We start from the raw sequence: 18,957 nt of genomic DNA, 5'->3' as shown, positions 1-18,957 counted from the left end.
TGTGTATGGATTTGTGAAAACTGCAAAGAAAGAGTAACATTAAGTATGACTCTTTTGTGTTTGTCGGTAGCACAGTTAGATTATCAAATGTCTTAGGAGGTTCACATTTTATATCCTTTCTCTTATAAAATTTTTTTCTGTAATAATCATAAAACAAACAATAATGATGGCCAAAAAGAAACAGATTAAAAATATTCTCTTACTGAATTGTTTATAAAATAAAATTATCATAAAAAAATTAAAGTACAAAAAATAATAACTAACATAATTTAGTTAGATTGAGTTTTGAACAAGGATGCAGCTGTTAAAATATTATTCCATTGTAGTAATTGATAATATCATTAGAGTTTTACATCTCTAGCCTTAACTTCCATAATATTGGCAATAACTTTGCATATCTAGTTGGCAGATAACTAGACTTGTCAATCTATATTCATTCATACATTCTTACTAAATGTAACTACTGTTTCTTAACCTGAAAGAACACATACATATATAACTAGAAACTATTTGTAAGAAAACTGATAGTTAGAAAAACTAATAAGAAAACAAAACTATAACTCTGACAGACATTAATGAAAATTCATTTTACTATAAATTACAGAAATTATAAATAACTGTCCTTTTTTTTTTTTGCTTTTTCCAAGCTCTATTCTAGCTGCTCTGTCTTCACAGTTGAAAAATACAAAGTACAAAACCTCGAAGCATTCACATAGAATAGATCTGGAGAAACAAATTATTTTCTTTTCTACTGACAATTCCATAATATTATTGCTTATTCCAATTTATTATTTAAATGCAGGAATATGTAACCATGTGGAGTATATTCAAACTGCCCCTGAAGGGAGCTAGAATAATTCAAAGCCAATATGACTTGACTTTCAAAATGAATAGGTGTAGCTGTGTCCTACTGCGTAATTAGGAATTTTCCAAATTAACTTCCATTAGGATTATAATACTTATTAAAGTATTAGGTATAAAATATGCCAAAATTATGCAATAACCAGCAATTGTTTAAAGTTAGATCTTTTTTTCTGGAAAAAATATTCTATCACTGATATTATTTACAATTGCTGACACAAATTGATAGTTTAAAATTAGGTAACTTTTAGCCAGTTTTATTATTATTTAAAAAAATTTTCTATAGACTGTGCTTTTCCTTATTGCCTGCACCTGGAGCTCACAGTTCCAACCTCTCCATTCTTGGCACATCAATGGTGTTTATTATTCTTCAACATTGACAGTGTAAACTAGCTGGTAAGTGATGAAAAATGTTCTTAATTACAGTAATGTGCAAATCATCTTTTACCAATTAAATGACACATTTTAAAGTAAAATCAAAGAACCTTATAGACACTCTTTAATTAATCCTCAAACATCTCTTTCTGTGAGCTTGGAAACTGGATGATATTAAGTCTATATTATTGAGTAGAGGAGAAATAGTTATAGGAAGGCAAAGTAACTTCCTTTCTCATAAAACAAGTCATTGTTAAGCTTGTATTAGTTTCTAGGCTAATGGTTCTGAAATCTATATGTAACTATACGTAGCCTTCTGTCTTCCTCATGAAATTCTACTGTTTTAAAACACTGAATTTTGTCATGAAACTAGCACTGCATGAATAAAATATTCACAAAAGAAAATTATCAGAGAATCTTTAGGGTAAGGAAAATTAGATAAGTACCAACAAGGAAAGGCAATTAATATTTTATCTGGCAGTTTGTGAGTGACAACGGAATTTTTAATAAAAAATACCAGGAATAATTAATCTACTTTGTTCTAGTCAATCAAACAACTAAATTTATTGAACATTTAGTATGTGCTAGGCAGTATACCAGGCACTGATTTAAAAACAAAAAAAAAAATGATTGAATAAAAAATAGATTTCTTGTCTTCAATGAGTTTACAGATTTGGGGATTGAGGGACAATAGACACACATACAAATATAATAAACAAACAAGTTTAATTACTAAATGATTTTATGGATCAAGCAAACAATGTGGTAGATGGACTAGCTATGTATTTGAGGGTGATCAGAGGACATTTGAGTTTTGTCATTAAGGATGAATGGGGATAACCATGAACACATCTGAGGGATAAACATTCCAGGAAAAATCAATGGCAGAAGCCTCAGGAATGAAAAAATAAAAAATGCAGAGAATAAAGAGGACAATGGAGGGATATGATTTTAGAGCCATAGACAAAATCAAGAAGAACCTGACATTATGTTTAGAGTTCATTCTAACTGAAATAAGCACAACTGGAAGATTTTAGGCAGAGAAATCCAATTATTTGTTTTATATTTTAGAAGAATCAGTTATGACTTGTAGGAGGTTCAGAGAGAAGACAGAGAAACCAAGTAGGAGGTTATGTATGTAGTCCAGACAAGATGATGGCTGCTTGATCAACAACCATAGCAGTGAAAATGTTAGAAGAGGTAAGATTGGGAATCTAGTTTAGATACATAGCCAACAGCACTTACTGATAGCGAGGATGTACCTCTAAAATACATTCCCAATCTTACCTCTTCTAGTAATTCCTTATTCCATTTGGAAGCATAATCTTCATACATGTGGAGACCTCAATAAGGCAGTGGACGTTGAGTATGACTCTAAGAGATAAGGTTCAGGCTCAGTATACCAATCTGAGAATCATCAATGTATGACATACAGAGCTGTAAACTAAGCAATGGCTTATAGAAATAATAAAGCATAAGAGAAGAGAACTGGAGGCGGAAAAGCCCAGGTTACCTGAACATACAAAAATCTCATCTAGCAAAGACTAGATAAACTAAAGAGAATTACCAGAAAGACAGACAGAAAAGCAGATTAGTGTCATGGCATGGAAGTTTAGAAAAGGGAAACTTTCAAGAAAGAGGAAAATGTCATGTTTTAATTACTATTGAGATGTATAATAAGACAAGTTTAGAGACCTGACCACTGACTTGGTAAGACTCTGGGTTATTTTCTTTAAAAGACTTCTCACCTATGTTATGAGAGCTCTAGTCCAATTAGAGTGGACTAGAGTTAGAATGGAAAGTTAGAAAGGAAATCCATAGAGTATAGACTTCTTATATATACAGCTAAGTGTAAGGGTAGAGAAATGGGAATCATGAAGTAAAGATACATTATTTTTCTCTAAGATGGATGATATCACAGTAGGTTTGTGTACTAAAACACAGAGTCCTACAGAGAGCTAGGGACTGATGCTTAGATGATAAATAAGACAACTGCTGGAATGAAACACTTAAGAGAGAAAAGAAAAATAAGATTGAGTATCAGGGCTGCTATAATGGCAGCTTGCTTAAGTGTAATGATTCAGTTCAGTAGAGTCGCTCAGTCATGTCCAATTCTGTGACCTCATGAATTGCAGCACTCCAGGCCTGCATACTCCCAGAGTTCACTCAAACTCACGTCCATTGAGTCAGTGATGCCATCCAGCCATCTCATCCTCTGTCGTCCCCTTCTCCTCCTGCCCTCAATCCCTCTCAGCATCGCTCTTTTCCAATGACTCAGCTCTTTGCATTAGGTGGCCAAAGTGCTGGAGTGTCAGCTTTAGCATCAGTCCTTCCAATGAACACCCAGGACTGATTTCCTTTAGGATGGACTGGCTGGATCTCCTTGCAGTCCAAGGGACTCTCAAGAGTCTTCTCCAACACCACAGTTCAAAAGCATCAATTCTTCGGCACTCAGCTTTCTTCACAGTCGAACTCTCACATTCATACATGACCACAGGAAAAACCATAGCCTTGACTAGACGGAACTTTGTTGGCAAAGTAATGTCTCTGCTTTTGAACATGCTATCTAAGTTGGTCATAACTTTCCTTTCAAGGAGTAAGCATCTTTTAATTTCATGGCTGTAATCACCATCTGCAGTGATTTTGGAGCCCCCTAAAATAAAGTCTGACACTGTTTCCACTGTTTCCTCATCTATTTCAGTCTGAATAGATGAGGTAGTATGGTAGGAGAGACATGATGCAGCTAAATTTGAAAGTGCAAAAGCAAAGTCATTAAAATAACATGGTAGGAGTACCTGGCAATACTGAGACCCTCATTTGTGATTTGTGGCCATAAATGCGAAATGAACCAATCCACAAGGTTGTGTGTATTTTTTCAGTAACAGTTTCCTGGTGCATGCAAAAGTTTAGACTTGTGAAGGATATAACAATGGGGAGATTGGAGAGATAGTTAAAGGCATTTGGAAGTGAACAAAGGTAGTGATCATTACCTTCAAAAAGGTAAAAGAAAATAGGATATGAGAGGAAAACAAGGTCAGCATGACAGCACATAAAATGTTTTCCTGTATAAACAAAGGAATTTTCATTCATATAACCATCAAACAGTTAGAAAAAAGGATCTGTTCTGGTGTGTTGTATTCATATGTGTGTGCCTGTGTGTATATATCACTAAGAGGACCAGAGAAAGGGGAGGGGAAAGGAAGTGAAAGAAGGAAGCAGGCAGGGAAGTTACCGGGGATGGATTTATTTGAAGGAGACTTCTTACCAATGGCCAAAATAAAAGAGCAGTAATTAAACAGACCAAGCTTCCAACTAAACTACTACTTAATGTAAATTCGCAGGCAAAAGATAAACAATACGTAATTACAACTCTATTGAAAAATCTATTCATTCAATAAAATCTAGTAGTAAAAGTCCACCAGATAATCAAATAGAATTCTGTCTAGATAGGAAAGTTATATGCAGTTTTCTTATCTACCCTGAAGTGTTTTCCAAATATTTTTCCTAATATAAAGTTTAGATATATTAAAAGTGTTAATGATATGAATTTTAAACTTACATACATACGGAAGAGTATGGTTATATCATTATTCATTTAAGAGTGCATTCGCAAACAACTCTTATTACATATAACTATACTGAATACAAAATTAAATAAAGCATGGAAAAACGTCCAGTTTGAAAAGTTGGGAGATTGCAGCCCTTCAAAATTCCTTTCTGCTTTCCACCAAATTACCAATAAATATGGGAGTGGTGATGATTGCACTTACTCTCAGGCCACAAATGTACAAATGAGGTCACACAGCTGACTCTAGATCAGAAAAACATGGCTTTGAATTTATCTCATATCCTAGATAAGCTATTAGCTTAAAGTTCAGTTTCCTCATTGTAATCCCAGGATAATACTATTTCTATGCTTATAACATTGAGAGAGAACTATATAAGATGCTTCGGATAAAGCTCTTAACTAAACCACCAGAGCACCCTAAAACATCAATTAGCGGCAGCTTCTTCCACTGCAAAGTCATGACTTTAAAGTTAATCATAACTTTTAGTCTCTTCTTGATTACAAAAGGAGCACATCAAAAAATAATGAAATAGTAAAGCAATTATACTTCAATTAAAACATTTAAAAAAACTAAAAAACAATAATGAAATAAGAATAGGATATATAGTTCTAAAAGATTTTGAGGAAAAAATAAAAAGTGTAAATAAAATAACAGTCCCTTAAAATTAATCGGGGCTTCCCTGGTGGCTCAGAGGTTAAAGCATCTGCCTCCAATGCGGGAGACCCGGGTTTGATCCCTGGGTCGGGAAGATCCCCTGGAGAAGGAAACGGCAATCCACTCCAGTATTCTTGCTTGGAGAATCCCATGGACAAGAGAAGCCTAGCTGGTTACAATCCACGGGGTTGCAAAGAGTTGGACATGACTGAGCGACTTCAACTTACCTTACCTTACCTTAAAATTAATTAATGGAATTATTACAAAATGATATTGTGTTGTAAAGATTCAACTGGTAAAGATTTTTCTTTTAACAAACTTTTAGCATTTTCCATTTTTTAAACTATTAAATAGTGATAATATGAATGTTTTATTCAATAAACAGTACCAGGTCAGTTGGTTACCTACTATAGAAAAAACGAAAAGTTTAACTAATGGTATTAAGAAAGTACATTTTAAAATGACGTAACCAATCTATGATCTCGGAAACTTTTGAAGAAACTGAATCTTCTCCTATATGACTATATTAGACTTAAAATACCAAAACAGACAAAACTCATCTGGGCTATTACATCAGGATAACAATTACAGTTCTGGGGGAAGTAGTGTCTGGACTGGGGAATAAAGAGGCTGCTGGGGTGTTCAGTTCAGTTGCTCAGTCACTTCCGACTCTTTGCTGGGGTGTTAGTTACATTTTATTTCTTTACTGGGGTGATGTCACATGGATGTGTTCAGTTTGTGATACAATATGTTAGGCCTGTATTCTAAAACAAAAGATTTTTTTAAGTCCTAAAAGAAATATTGCAACTCTTGTTTTCACTAAAATAAAAAATAAGAACCAATGTACGGTATAGAAACTGAATCACAGAATGTCTATGATGAGAATATACTTCATTCTTCTCTTCATAAATGCAAGTCATTATATTGCATTATTATACAAGGAAGCAAAATAGTTTTCTCGTGTCAGTTGTGGTTCATATGCTGGCACTTATTTTTTCAAGAAAGTTTGAGTATCTATGTCAGTATAGAAATCTAAATTAGCATGTGCACGTGCATGCTAAGTTGCTTCAATAGTGTCTGACTCTTGGCAACCCTATGATTTATAGCCCACCAGGCTCTCCTGTCCATGGGATTCTTCAGGCAAGAATACTGGAATGGGTTGCTATGCCCTCCAGGGGATCTTCCCAACCCAGAGACTGAACCCATGTCTCTTAAGTTTCCTTCATTGGCAGGTTTTTCTTTTTTTTTTTTTTTTTTTTTACCACTAGCACCACCTGGGAAGCCCAAATTAGCATGTAGTGAGAAAAAAGATTCGTCTCATCTCAATTTTTACAGATTTTGAAACTGCAATATTTAATAACTCTGAATAAGAGACTAATTAAAATTTATCTATCCTGAGAAGACACAAGTATAAATTTTACCAGTCTTCTTGTTGATAGCATGTTACCTTATTATCATCACATACAAAACAATGCTTTATATTAAAGTAACTTTCTCCTTAAGCTTCATAAGTAAAGCAGGTGATATAAAAGCTTCATTTGGTGTGTTTGTTCACGGGTATATGTACATGCATGTCTGTGTGTGTGTGTTTTAACTGACTGCATTTATGGCTCCAAAGTAGATGAAGATTCAGAATACTTGTAATCTCGTAAAACTAGAGACAGTGTTTTAAATGTTTATCGTTAGAACATGCCCAGTGGCAGATGGTGGCATGCCATTTTAGAGCCACCTAGAGGCACAAAATTGTCCCATGTTTGTCATTTTGGCAGATGCACATGCCCCTTTGGCAAATTTTAGAAAATAACTAAAAGACTTACTCCTTCAAAACAGATTGTATTTATAGAGGGATGTGTGCAATTTAACAGGGGTGGTGCTATAGAGGAATTTCAGGATCAATACAATCAAATGTATAGTGCAGTTGGCGTGAAACTTTGGATACAATGTGAGCTCAACTGCTCTACTGTGCATCTGCTCCACTTAGAGTGTTTTAATAAATCCTGAAATTATTTTTGGAGCAATATTAAAATGAATTTTAACAAATTTATGCCTTCCCAATAACTTATTTTAAATGTAAAGTTCGAATTTCATATACCACTCCATTCCTAGGGATGGTGTTGCTTTTTAAGCACTTATGTTTTAATTTGGCATACTGATACTGAGAGACTCTACTAGCCACTCAATTTTAAATCTGAATGTGAACATTATTTTTTAAAGTCAGTAGGGTCATGAGATTCTCACTTAACTTTCTAAATATATACCTCTCCCTGACATGTTTTCAAAAGTGATACCTCCATATCAGCTAGCCTATATTTTCTTTTAGTTCTATTATGCTTTATTAGAGCGAGGAAACATAAACATTTTTCTAAGAGCAATACTTTCAGACTGTGGACTTGTCATAATCTTTAAAGTCATAAAGGGGAGGAGAGATAAGTTGAATACTGTTAAACAATATTATTCAATATGCTAAAAAAAAAAAAAAAACCCAGATGGCCTAGATGAGGAAGCATAAACTTCTCCTGTAAGGGGTCAGGGAGTAAATATTTTAGGGTCAGAGGCCATACAGTCTCAGTAGCAGCTATTCAAGTTTGCCTCACTATAATGCAAACGCACCCAACGCACCCACACGTAGCCACAGAAAGGAATGGGCGTTCTGAATACCACTAAAACTGTATTTAAAAACAGGAGGGGAGAACGGTCAAATCTGGCCCAGGGCTATTGTCTGCAGACATCTGCCCTACATTATTTTAAGAGTTTTGCTGATTTGAGGGATGAATTGGGAAGGTTAAATACATTAAATGTGTCAGTATGTGAACTGGGAGCTGGAGAAGTTTGTGAGGAAGGGTTATCTCAGTAAAGAAAGAAATACACTGAGAAACTGATAAGCAAATTGATAACACTGAGAATGATGAAGAGGTAGAGTGTGTTTGTGTGTGTGTGTGTGTGTGTGTGTGTGTGTGTGTGTGTGTAGGAGCAGTGACTCCATAAAAATTGTCCCATTCAAACTGACCTGTACACGTACTGAGTACTCACCATTTGCATTCAGGAGCCTCTGCAAAATAAATGGTAATCCCAGAGCATTGCTGGGGAGGTGTATGATAGACAAGTTTATATGTTCAATAACCTAATTTGACAAAATATATTCTTATCACTTAGTTGGCTTCCCAAGGGCTCAGTGGTAAATAATCTGCCTGCAGTGCAGAAGAAACAGGAGATGTGAATTCTATCCCTGGGTCAGGAAAATCCCCTGGAGGAGGGCCTGGCAATCCACTCCCGTATTCTTGCCTGGAGAATCCCACTGACAGAGGAGACTGGTGAGCTGCAGTCCATGGAGTCACAAAGAGCTGGGTACAACTGAAGTGACTAAGTGCAAGCACAAGCACATTCACTTAGCATTTTCCTTTCCTTTGTGCTACCACTCTCTGCAGCATACCTGTGCATACAGTCATACTTATTATCTCAACCTATGATTTTTTGTTTGATTTTACTTGTCTGCAACAAATAGACCCTGAGCTTTTAGAGCAGGAACTTTCTCTTTTTTATCTTACTCCCTGGGGTTTATGATAGTGTCTTGTTCAGAGTCAGTGATCAATAAAAATTGAATCATTTAATTGAATTATATTGAATTATACACTGTCATGATTTCAAAGCACAACTGTAGGTATAAAAAAAAATATGTTGTCACACATTAGTTCTACTCACATCCTATTTCCACGTTACGTCCCAGAAAGTCAGTGGTTTCTTCTTTTCTCCTTGCCTCTCGGATCAGTAAATGGCTTGGCTTTACTCAGATCTTCCACAATCTTGGCTTTCCCGGATAAGCACTAGATTTTCCCAACCCCTAATTAAAACTCACTACTCCTTTGACTTCTACCTTTGAAGACTGTTAGGTATCTAACCAGCAAAACAGGTGAGTTTAGATGAGGAAAGAATAGAAATAAAGCACAAAGATTATAACTTGAATTTTAAACACTTTCTTTATATTACAAAAGTAATAGAATATATTGCAGCAAATTATGGAAACATGTAAAGGGGAAACCAGACTCTACCAGCATAACCATTGTTAAGATTTTTTAAATAATTGCAAAATAAAACTTCAAATTTCATACCGTGGTGGATGTTACTTAAACCTTAATGGTTTACCTGTCATTGCAGGGTCTTCTCCAGTTGCTAAGTACTTATTTATGACTTCATTAAGTGTCTACATATTCATGCCTTATAAATAATTATTTAATTATTATAAATCTATTGACTGTTAGTTACAAATGGGTAATCTATTCTGAGCGTTGAGGATATAGCAAGAAATAAAAAGGATAAGATCCCTTCTATTTTACCTTATAATTGTGGAGATGGCAAAGAGAAAAACACATAAATAATATAAATTTAGCTTATAAAATTCTATGCCCATAGTAAAACTTGCTAATGTGACAATGACTAAAATATGTGCCATATGTATTATTTTACCTTTAGTTCCTTGTAATAAAAATGCTTATACAAAATGCAATAAACATCTAGTTTCTCACATAAAAATATATGTGTACATTTCTAATCATATTCACCAAATAAATTCCTAATAAAGGATTGGTTGGGTCAAAGCATATACATATTTTTATGATAATATTTTTTTTTATTTCCAAGTGTTAACAAACACTTTTAATAATATAGCCTTCCACCAGCAACAGGTTATGAAATTGTAATCATTATATGCAAAATGGCAGGCTACATACTTCTAAATATGATAGGATATAAATTTCAACTATCTGTTGAAGTTGGTATTATCATTTCCATTTCATCAATGAAAAACATAAAGCCACAAAGGTTTAGCAACACGTTCAAAGCAATGTGGCAGTTATCAAAGTCCCATAGTGTAGAAGTCTAAGTGTGGTCTAAGTGCATTCTCCTACTTTTCTTGTGTTTGTATTTCTATAGACCATCAGATTATTATGGAGGCTTCACTAAACCAAAGGAGTGCTAGAGAAATACTTGTTTGGGACTAGCATAACAATAAATAAATATTCCATTTATATATTGCTCAAAGTTGAGCCTAAACAATGAAATATACATGTAAGTAATAGCTCTACAGTAAGAGTACTGCTAAGACAGGTTTACGAGAAGAAAGGCTAAATTTAATACCTAAGAAAAAGTAGTGAAAACCATATTTACTTTTGGATGATGCTTAATGTTTAAATTCTCGATCATAATTTGCTCAGTCCCATCTGATGTGGGCTCTAACTGGCCTAAAGCAAACACGATAATTCCATTCCTTACACAGAGTAACTGGCTTAGGTATCCAACTGATTTAATCAGAGTAAGTTCCCAGGCTTGCGATCTACTTCTGGAAGAAGAACATTTCTGCTCTCTATAAAATGGATGCATAGTTCCTGGTGCTGACGGCAGTTATTTTATGCCATCCAGTGGTACCATATTTAGGATAACACTAGAGCATCACAATGTTGAATCAGGAAATGACTGGATCATTAAAATAATCTATTACCTAGCAAAGCACATCAATTCTAAAGTTAAGTTTTCTGATGAATGCAACCTAAGAAATTCTAACTGGTAGACCCACTGTGTGTATAGTAATATCACATAGACTACAGACAATATTGTCATTTATCAGTTCAGTTCAGTTCAGTTGCTCAGTCGTGTCTGACTTTTTGCAACCCCATGAACTGCAGCATGCCAGGCTTCCCTGTCCATCACCGACTTCTGGAGCTTGCTCAAACTCATGACCAACAAGTCAGTGATGTCATCCAACCATCTCATCCTCTTGTCATTTATAAATATATACATATAATTCTTCCTATAATCAATGAATGAATAAGTACTAGTGCAGAGAATTACAATCTCTGATGTGAGGTTTTAAACTACACCTTTCCAGCTAGCAAGTTATATTCTAGCTATATAGAGATCCAGGAATGAAGTGACAATAGCATTTCTTAAGACTAGTTTTTCTTTGGTAAGATTGGAATATATATGAACTAATATATATATATATATATTCATATACATATGAGGTTATATATTAAGTTAATATACAGTTATATACACACATATTCCTTTTTCTCTTTATTGTCAAATTTTGCTTCAGTTGCCTTCTAAGTTGGATGCTCAGTTTTCTTCTCGAGCTAGACACAGTTGGGAAATATGTACTGGTGCAAAGTAAAACGAGGCAATAGCCTTCACTAATACACTGCCAAACTGACAGCCATTAAGACCTTTCACTGTTACAGGATGTTTATGTCCAATCCATGGGTGGGACTGTCTTTTACAACAGAAGTGAGAATTGCTAAAATACGGATTTTGTTATTAGTAATATTTCTGAAATCTCAGATATATCTTTGTAATGTGCACATGAAATGCAGTTTTCAGTATTATTAATATCTGACAGACTTTGGTCAGGTTTGACAGTACTGGCTACACATGACACGGCATTAAAATGCTAGAAAACAAACACTGAAACTGCCTTGCAATGTAAGCAGTATTACTAAAATATAATCACATACTTTATAATATATGTTCATATACATATATATTCCACCTTGAGGTCACTAAGTGAAAAAACAAAAAACTCTAGGTATTTTATATAATTTTAATCATAAATGCACCTAAGGTGAGTGTGTGTGTGTGCGCGCACACTCTGTCTTGTCCAGCTCTTTGTGATCCTATGGACTGTTGCCCACCAGTCTCTGTTCACGGAATTTTCCAGGCAAGAGTACTGTAGCGGGTTGCCATTTCCTACTCCAGGGGATCTTCCTGACTGAGGGATCGAACCTGCATCTCTTGTGTCTCCTGTATTGGTAGGTGGATTCTTTACCACTGCACCACCCGGGAAACACTTAAATAACTTAATAGGTCTATATGTTCCTTTTTATTTTATTTTGAAAGGAAACATGGAGACTCGGGGCTTTTTATGTCAGGATCCATAACATAAAATACATAAAAAAGGGAAAACCACTAATACATTTTATGTGTTAAGGAATTTTTTTAGCAAAAGCAGATGAAATTAAAACTTTAAAAATGTCTTCACACCAGTCAGAATGGCTGCGATCCAAAAATCTGCAAGCAATAAATGCTGGAGAGGGTGTGGAGAAAAGGGAACCCTCCTACACTGTTGGTGGGAATGCAAACTAGTACAGCCACTATGGAGAACGGTGTGGAGATTCCTTAAAAAATTGCAAATAGAACTACCTTATGACCCAGCAATCCCACTGCTGGGCATACACACCGAGGAAACCAGAATTGAAAGAGACACATGTACCCCAATGTTCATTGCAGCACTGTTTATAATAGCCAGGACATGGAAACAACCTAGATGTCCATCAGCAGATGAATGGATAAGAAAGCTGTGGTACATATACACAATGGAGTATTACTCAGCTGTTAAAAAGAATTCATTTGAATCAGTTCTGATGAGATGGATGAAACTGGAGCCGATTATACAGAGTGAAGTAAGCCAGAAAGAAAAACACCAATACAGTATACTAACACATATATATGGAATTTAGGAAGATGGCAATGACGACCCTGTATGCAAGACAGGGAAAGAGACACAGATGTGTATAACGGACTTTTGGACTCAGAGGGAGAGGGAGAGGGTGGGATGATTTGGGAGAATGACATTCTAACATGTATACTTTCATGTGAATTGAATCGCCAGTCTATGTCTGATGCAGGATGCAGCATGCTTGGGGCTGGTGCATGGGGATGACCCAGAAAGTTGTTATGGGGAGGGAGGTGGGAGGGGGGTTCATGTTTGGGAATGCATGTAAGAATTAAAGATTTTAAAATTTAAAAAATAAAAAACTAAAATTAAAAAAAAAATAAAATAAAATAAAATAAAATAAAAATGTCACAACAAAGTGGGTCAAACAGTTAATATCAACAATTTGATGACATGAAGCTATCAACACAAACAGGCATACACTTCTACCCCAATATTACACAGAAGTAGGAATTGCTAAACTCTTAACTCAAAATATAATAATAAGGGGATCCTCTGAGATAAAAATTTTTTAGTGATGAAATTATGTTTATGTGTTCATGTTTAAAATTTGTAATGATGCTGGGTTGGATGAATTACAAGGGGAAATCAAGACTACCAGGAGAAATATCAACAACCTCAAATATGCAGATGATATCAGTTTAATGGCAGAAAGTGAGGATTAACCTAAAGAACCTCTTGAGGAAACTGAAAGTAGAGACTGAAAAAGCTGGTTTAAAACTCAACATTCATAAGCTAATATTATGGCATCTGGTCCCATAATTTCATGGCAAATAAATGGGGAAAAAGGAAAAAGTGACACACTATTTTTTTGAACTCCAAAATCACCTTGAATGGTGACTACAGCCATGAAATTAAAAGATGCTTACTTCCTGGAAGAAAACTTACGACAAACCTAAACAGAAATATTAAAATTAGAAACATCACTTTGCTGATGAAGCCCTGTATAGTCAAAGCTATAGTTTTTTCAGTAGTCATAGTTGGCCCATAAAGAAGACTAAGAGCTGAGGAATTGATGTTTTTAAACTGTGGCACTGGAGACTCTTGAGAGTCTCTGGGACAGCAAGGAGATCAAACCAGTCAATTCTAAACGAAATCAACCCTGAATATTGACTGGAAGAACTGATGCTGAATCTGAAGCTCCAATACTTTGGCCACCTGAGGCAAAGAGCTGACTCATTAAAACAGACCTTGATGCTGGGAAAGACTGAGGGCAGGAGGAGAAGCAGGTGACAGAGCATGAGATGTTGGCATGGTATCATCGACCCAATGGGCATATGTTTGAGCAAACTCTGGGAGATAGTGAAGAACAGGGAAGCCCGGTTTGCTGTAGTCCATGGGGTCACAAAGATTTGGACACAACTTTGCAACTGAACAACAGCTTAGGTTACTGTGTATAATAAACACAATCACAAAGGTAAACTGAATAGTGTTATACTACATTGAATCTCATCTTTAAATCCTATAAAAACTTCAAAGCAGTTCATTCCATTTTGGGGAAACTAGTTTTAATTCTGCAATAAAACTATCTTCATTGAAACTAAATAAAATTATACAAGTAAAATACACTCTTTCAGCATTGTTAGAGAAACCAGTCAAAGATGACCTCTGAATATTGACCTCCAGGTTCTTTATATCTTTACAACATGCTAAGACACATTAGCTCAAAAGTCCACCAATGTTAAATTCATTATTTTTACATATCCGATTGTTTTAAAGCTCAAGTATGCAGATTTTGAGACATTCAGAGCTTGCTAGCTTTGCATATCCCAGAAAACTATACTTGTCATCTGCTAGCCATGGATAAGACAAGCCGGGCACCATCAAGTCTCAAAGGGGCTGTTGTCCTACAGAGCTTTCTGACCAGAGTCCTTACCAAGCTGCTGGATGATGTTGAAACATATACAATGTATGTATTGAATTACATCCATCATACACAAAATATAGCCTTGCTTACCTTCTCCAGGCCACAAGATCCTCAACAAATTTCTCCCTATTCTCGACATGCACCATTTACAGTAAGGACTCATGCCTTTGTGCATTCTGCCCACTTGGTTTTCGCCATGTGGCAAAAACAATTGCTTACTATTCAATTAAAATTATATCTATTTAAACTTTACAGCTGTTTAAATTATCTTTCTAATAACAATTAATATAATATATTGCTCTTTATAAGTTTTTTACTACTCATTTTCCTTATTGTCGAGACTTTGATATTTGCCTTTTAGTGTCAGGTACCTATTCCCATATATGCACGTTTGTATGTATAAGATATGCAAACTTTGGTATAAATGTAATAAAATCCTCTTTAGGGAAAGAAGAAATTCTGTCTTAATCAACAACTGTAGTGTTCCTGGGTTCCCTTACTCTGCTGCTCTCCAGCCGGGTGCCACTTCCCAATAAAGTCTCTTTGTCAGCATGTGTGTCTCCTTGGACAATTCATTTCTGAGTGTTAAACAAGAACCCACTCTTGGGCCCTGGAAGGGGTCCTCTTTTTCTGCAACAGTTTCTTCAGCTGTAACTTATGACTAATGAGAATAATTTTGCACCGTTTTTGTAAGAACTGAAGAAGAGAATGCATGTAAAGAATGTGAAAGACACTATCTGGCACATTTTTCCAATACTAAAGAGCAGTAATTATCTTTGCTTATGCCTATTATTTTACTTTTATTATTTACCTAGTTGAGTTCTTCAAATTTTCAAAGTTAAGAAAATTTCTATTGTATTTTTCAAAAAACATTTTTTTTTAATATCAAGAAGGGGAAAAGGCCTGTAGAACAAAATTGCTAAAACTTCTTAATGCCAGATTGCTAAACAAATTTCTAAGAGAATTGCTACTATTTGCCACTAATGTATACTACATGTATGTAAAATGTGTGTATATATGCATATACACATATAAATATACATATATATAATTTAATTTTTTCTACCAAAGCAAATTTTCAGTTGCCCTTTATAATAATTTAATCTTGAGTTTATAGTGATTCAAGAGCATATATTCTATAAGGAGTAATCACATAAAACTTTTAAAATCAATTTCATGACCTTTATTCATGAGTTAATGTCTTTCCTGATGATAAAAGATTTTTTTCAAAACATCTAGGACTCCAGAACTAACCTGTGGTTAGTCATTTACACAAGCTAAGCAAAAATTACAAGTTTGGCCTTTTAGTGGTTAAACAGTCCTTTCTTTACTTTGACTAATTTCTAGCATCAGCAATATAACTAACTTAGGAAAAGGAGTGTTTTATCCACAAAGCAAATCTGAAAAATTAAGGAACATAAATTTGAGTATTGCTACCAAATATATTTCAAGTTGTAAGAGAGTTTGTGATTCACAATTCATAGGAAAAGAATTCTGTGTGAGAATTCTATGGCACCCTGTGTTAAGGAAGCTTCTCTTAATGATAAGAAGTGGAATTACAGGTTTTAACGTGCACCCCTATGAGATGGGTGGAAGGGAAGGAGGGCAATAGACAAATGACCTTAAAATAAGATTTTTTGTTCAGAGAATGAGAGATATAGTTATATTAATTGGTTGGTGGCTATTTTACACCTTTTAAAAATAGAGGATAATTCATCTTGATTCTGTAATTACCAGTTATACAAACAGCATGTGACAAGTCTGACAAGCAGGCTTTTTCAACATGGAATAGACATTACAATGGCAAATGTGCTAGATTAATAAATCAAGGTCATGTCATTTGATAAATTATTTCCTTTCTTAGTAGAATATATTATCTAAGTTCATATGCTAATTTTAAAATGTCTATGTTGTATGTGTTACTGGATAGCAAATATATCACTAAACTTGACAGACCTGTAAAAAAGTATTTTCCAAAATATTCTATAGAACCAATGGTATATGGTCTTCTGGATAAGAGGTAATATTGTTCCTAGAATATAAAATTGTATTCTCAATTATAAGACAATAAAATTATAATAAAAGAGGTCAATAGATCACATGAAGCCCATGGTACTGCTCTATGACGACACTGATCTAGATTCCACACTGTTCTGTTGAGTGTTGGGCTGAAAAGAATCTGTCTGACTTCCATAACACACTGCCTAAGCAAAAGGAAAGGTATTCATAAACCCATTTGTGCCTTGCACACATGTCAAAGAAGATTGCTAGAATTTTGTATCTGATTCTCAACGTTCAGGCTAAACAATGTCCTGGAAATAACCCCAGTTGAAACCAGCAGGCAGCTATTATCATTCTCCACTTTTACCCTTTTTAGCCTTGGGTCAGGAAGATCTGAGCGGCTCAATATTCCGATTACATTAATGGCACAATTATCACATGTAGATCAACTTCATGCTGCTAATATAGACATGCTTCTGGAAGCAATTTCTGGCTCTGCTGGGCAAGGCAATCTATTAGGTCAGCTGTAACCTCTGCAAAACCTAGGGAAGGAGCACAGGCTTTGGACTTCTTAAGAATAAACGTTGGCCTCCTCTTTGTAGAGTAACCTTGGCAAATGACTTAATATCTTTGTGTCTCAGATGGGGGAAAATAACTTCTATCTGATAGGAATGTGGTTAAGATTCATGAAAAACACAAAGGGAAATAAGCGATAACCGTATCATACAGGGGAGGTGTTAGGTAAGTGGAGAATATTACCACCATGTACAGTATTTTGTTCATTACATTTTAAGGACTGAGTCATCTTGATACAAAATATTTGTCATCTAAGTAATTTTTCTTCTCAGTTACATTTAATGCTGTCTCAAACAGCACAGAATATAAACAGATGATGAGTGTTAATAAAGGTAAATTGTTCTTAAGATTATGATCCTTGTGGTCAGACTAGGTAGCTATAGGTGCCAAGTGACAGAAGTAGATACAGAAGTTACTGGTTCATGTGCAAATGTCTCCATAGCTTTAGGTTTTGGACTTGCTGAATGCATGTATCAGTTGTCGTTGTTTAGTCGCTAAGCTGTGTCCAACTCTTTGTGACGCCATGGACTGTAACCAGCCAATTCCTCTGTTCATGGGATTTCCCAGGCAAGAACACCAGAATGGGTTGCCATTTCCTTCTCCTGACCCAGGGATTGAACCCAAGTCTCCATAATTGGCAGGTGGATTCTTAACCACTGAGCCATCAGGGAAGCCTATGTATTGGTTCCTATGTTCTATTTCCCTGAGGAAGCAGTTTTGACTTCCTTCTCTTCTATTGTATCCTTGAGTACAATTCTTAAAAACTGCATAGCCAATGGAAACTATTTTTAGTATTCCAGACCTGAAAACTCTGAAGAAAACAACAAACCAAATAATAATCAAAACTAAAACCAGTTTCACGTCTTACTTGTCGCCATTTTCCACCTATTCAGTAGTCCATACACACGGTCTTCTTATTTATACCTCATGTAACCTTTAAGTATGTGTCTTAAGGCTTGATTTGATAGCCCACATTAGAATTCTACTTTGAAGCAATATTCATATACCGTTTTGTATTTTTATGGGCTTCCATGGTGACCCAGGTGGTAAAGCGTCTGCCTGCAATGCGGGAGACCCAGGTTCAATACCTGGGTCAGGAGGATCCCCTGGAGAAGGAAACTGCAACTCACTCTAGTACTCTTGCCTAAAAAATTCCATGGACAGAGGAGCCTGGTGGGCTACAGTTCACGAGGTCACAAAGAGTTGAACATGACTGAGTGACTTCACACACTTGTATTTTATAGACAATTTCAAAATATGTATGTGGTGGTAAAGCTGGCACTGGAATTAACATGTATTTGTATTGAATACATAATTTCATACACTAAATATTTTCTGGACATTGAGTTACATCAATAACCATGTTCAAAACAATCTTCTAAGTTTAAGTAATGATGATCCTTACAAGAACTATTTTTTTTCTCTAAATTCCTTATCATAATGCTAACAAAATACATGTATACATGATACAAAAAATCAAGTTTGGTATAATGGTCACATTTTAATAACACTCCATTTAAAGCATAGATTAACTTGTTTTTGTTAGTTTGATT

General features: G+C 35.1%; 1 protein-coding gene across 1 annotated transcript in view; it reads right to left on the bottom strand.

The window, feature by feature from the left end:
* LRP1B (LDL receptor related protein 1B) overlaps window positions 1-18,282 on the bottom strand; it is a 1,961,274-nt gene extending 1,942,992 nt beyond the window's left edge. The window contains exon 1 of the mRNA XM_069573760.1: window positions 18,273-18,282. Within this exon, the coding sequence (XP_069429861.1) occupies window positions 18,273-18,282 (10 nt within the window). The remainder of the gene's footprint in view (window positions 1-18,272) is intronic.
* Between the last annotated feature and the right edge of the window lie 675 nt (window positions 18,283-18,957).

The sequence above is a fragment of the Ovis canadensis genome, chromosome 2 (assembly GCF_042477335.2).
Source record: "Ovis canadensis isolate MfBH-ARS-UI-01 breed Bighorn chromosome 2, ARS-UI_OviCan_v2, whole genome shotgun sequence".
Lineage (NCBI taxonomy): Eukaryota > Metazoa > Chordata > Mammalia > Artiodactyla > Bovidae > Ovis > Ovis canadensis.
The sequence above is the reverse complement of the archived record's forward strand: the minus strand, read 5'-3'. Positions and strand labels throughout refer to the sequence as shown.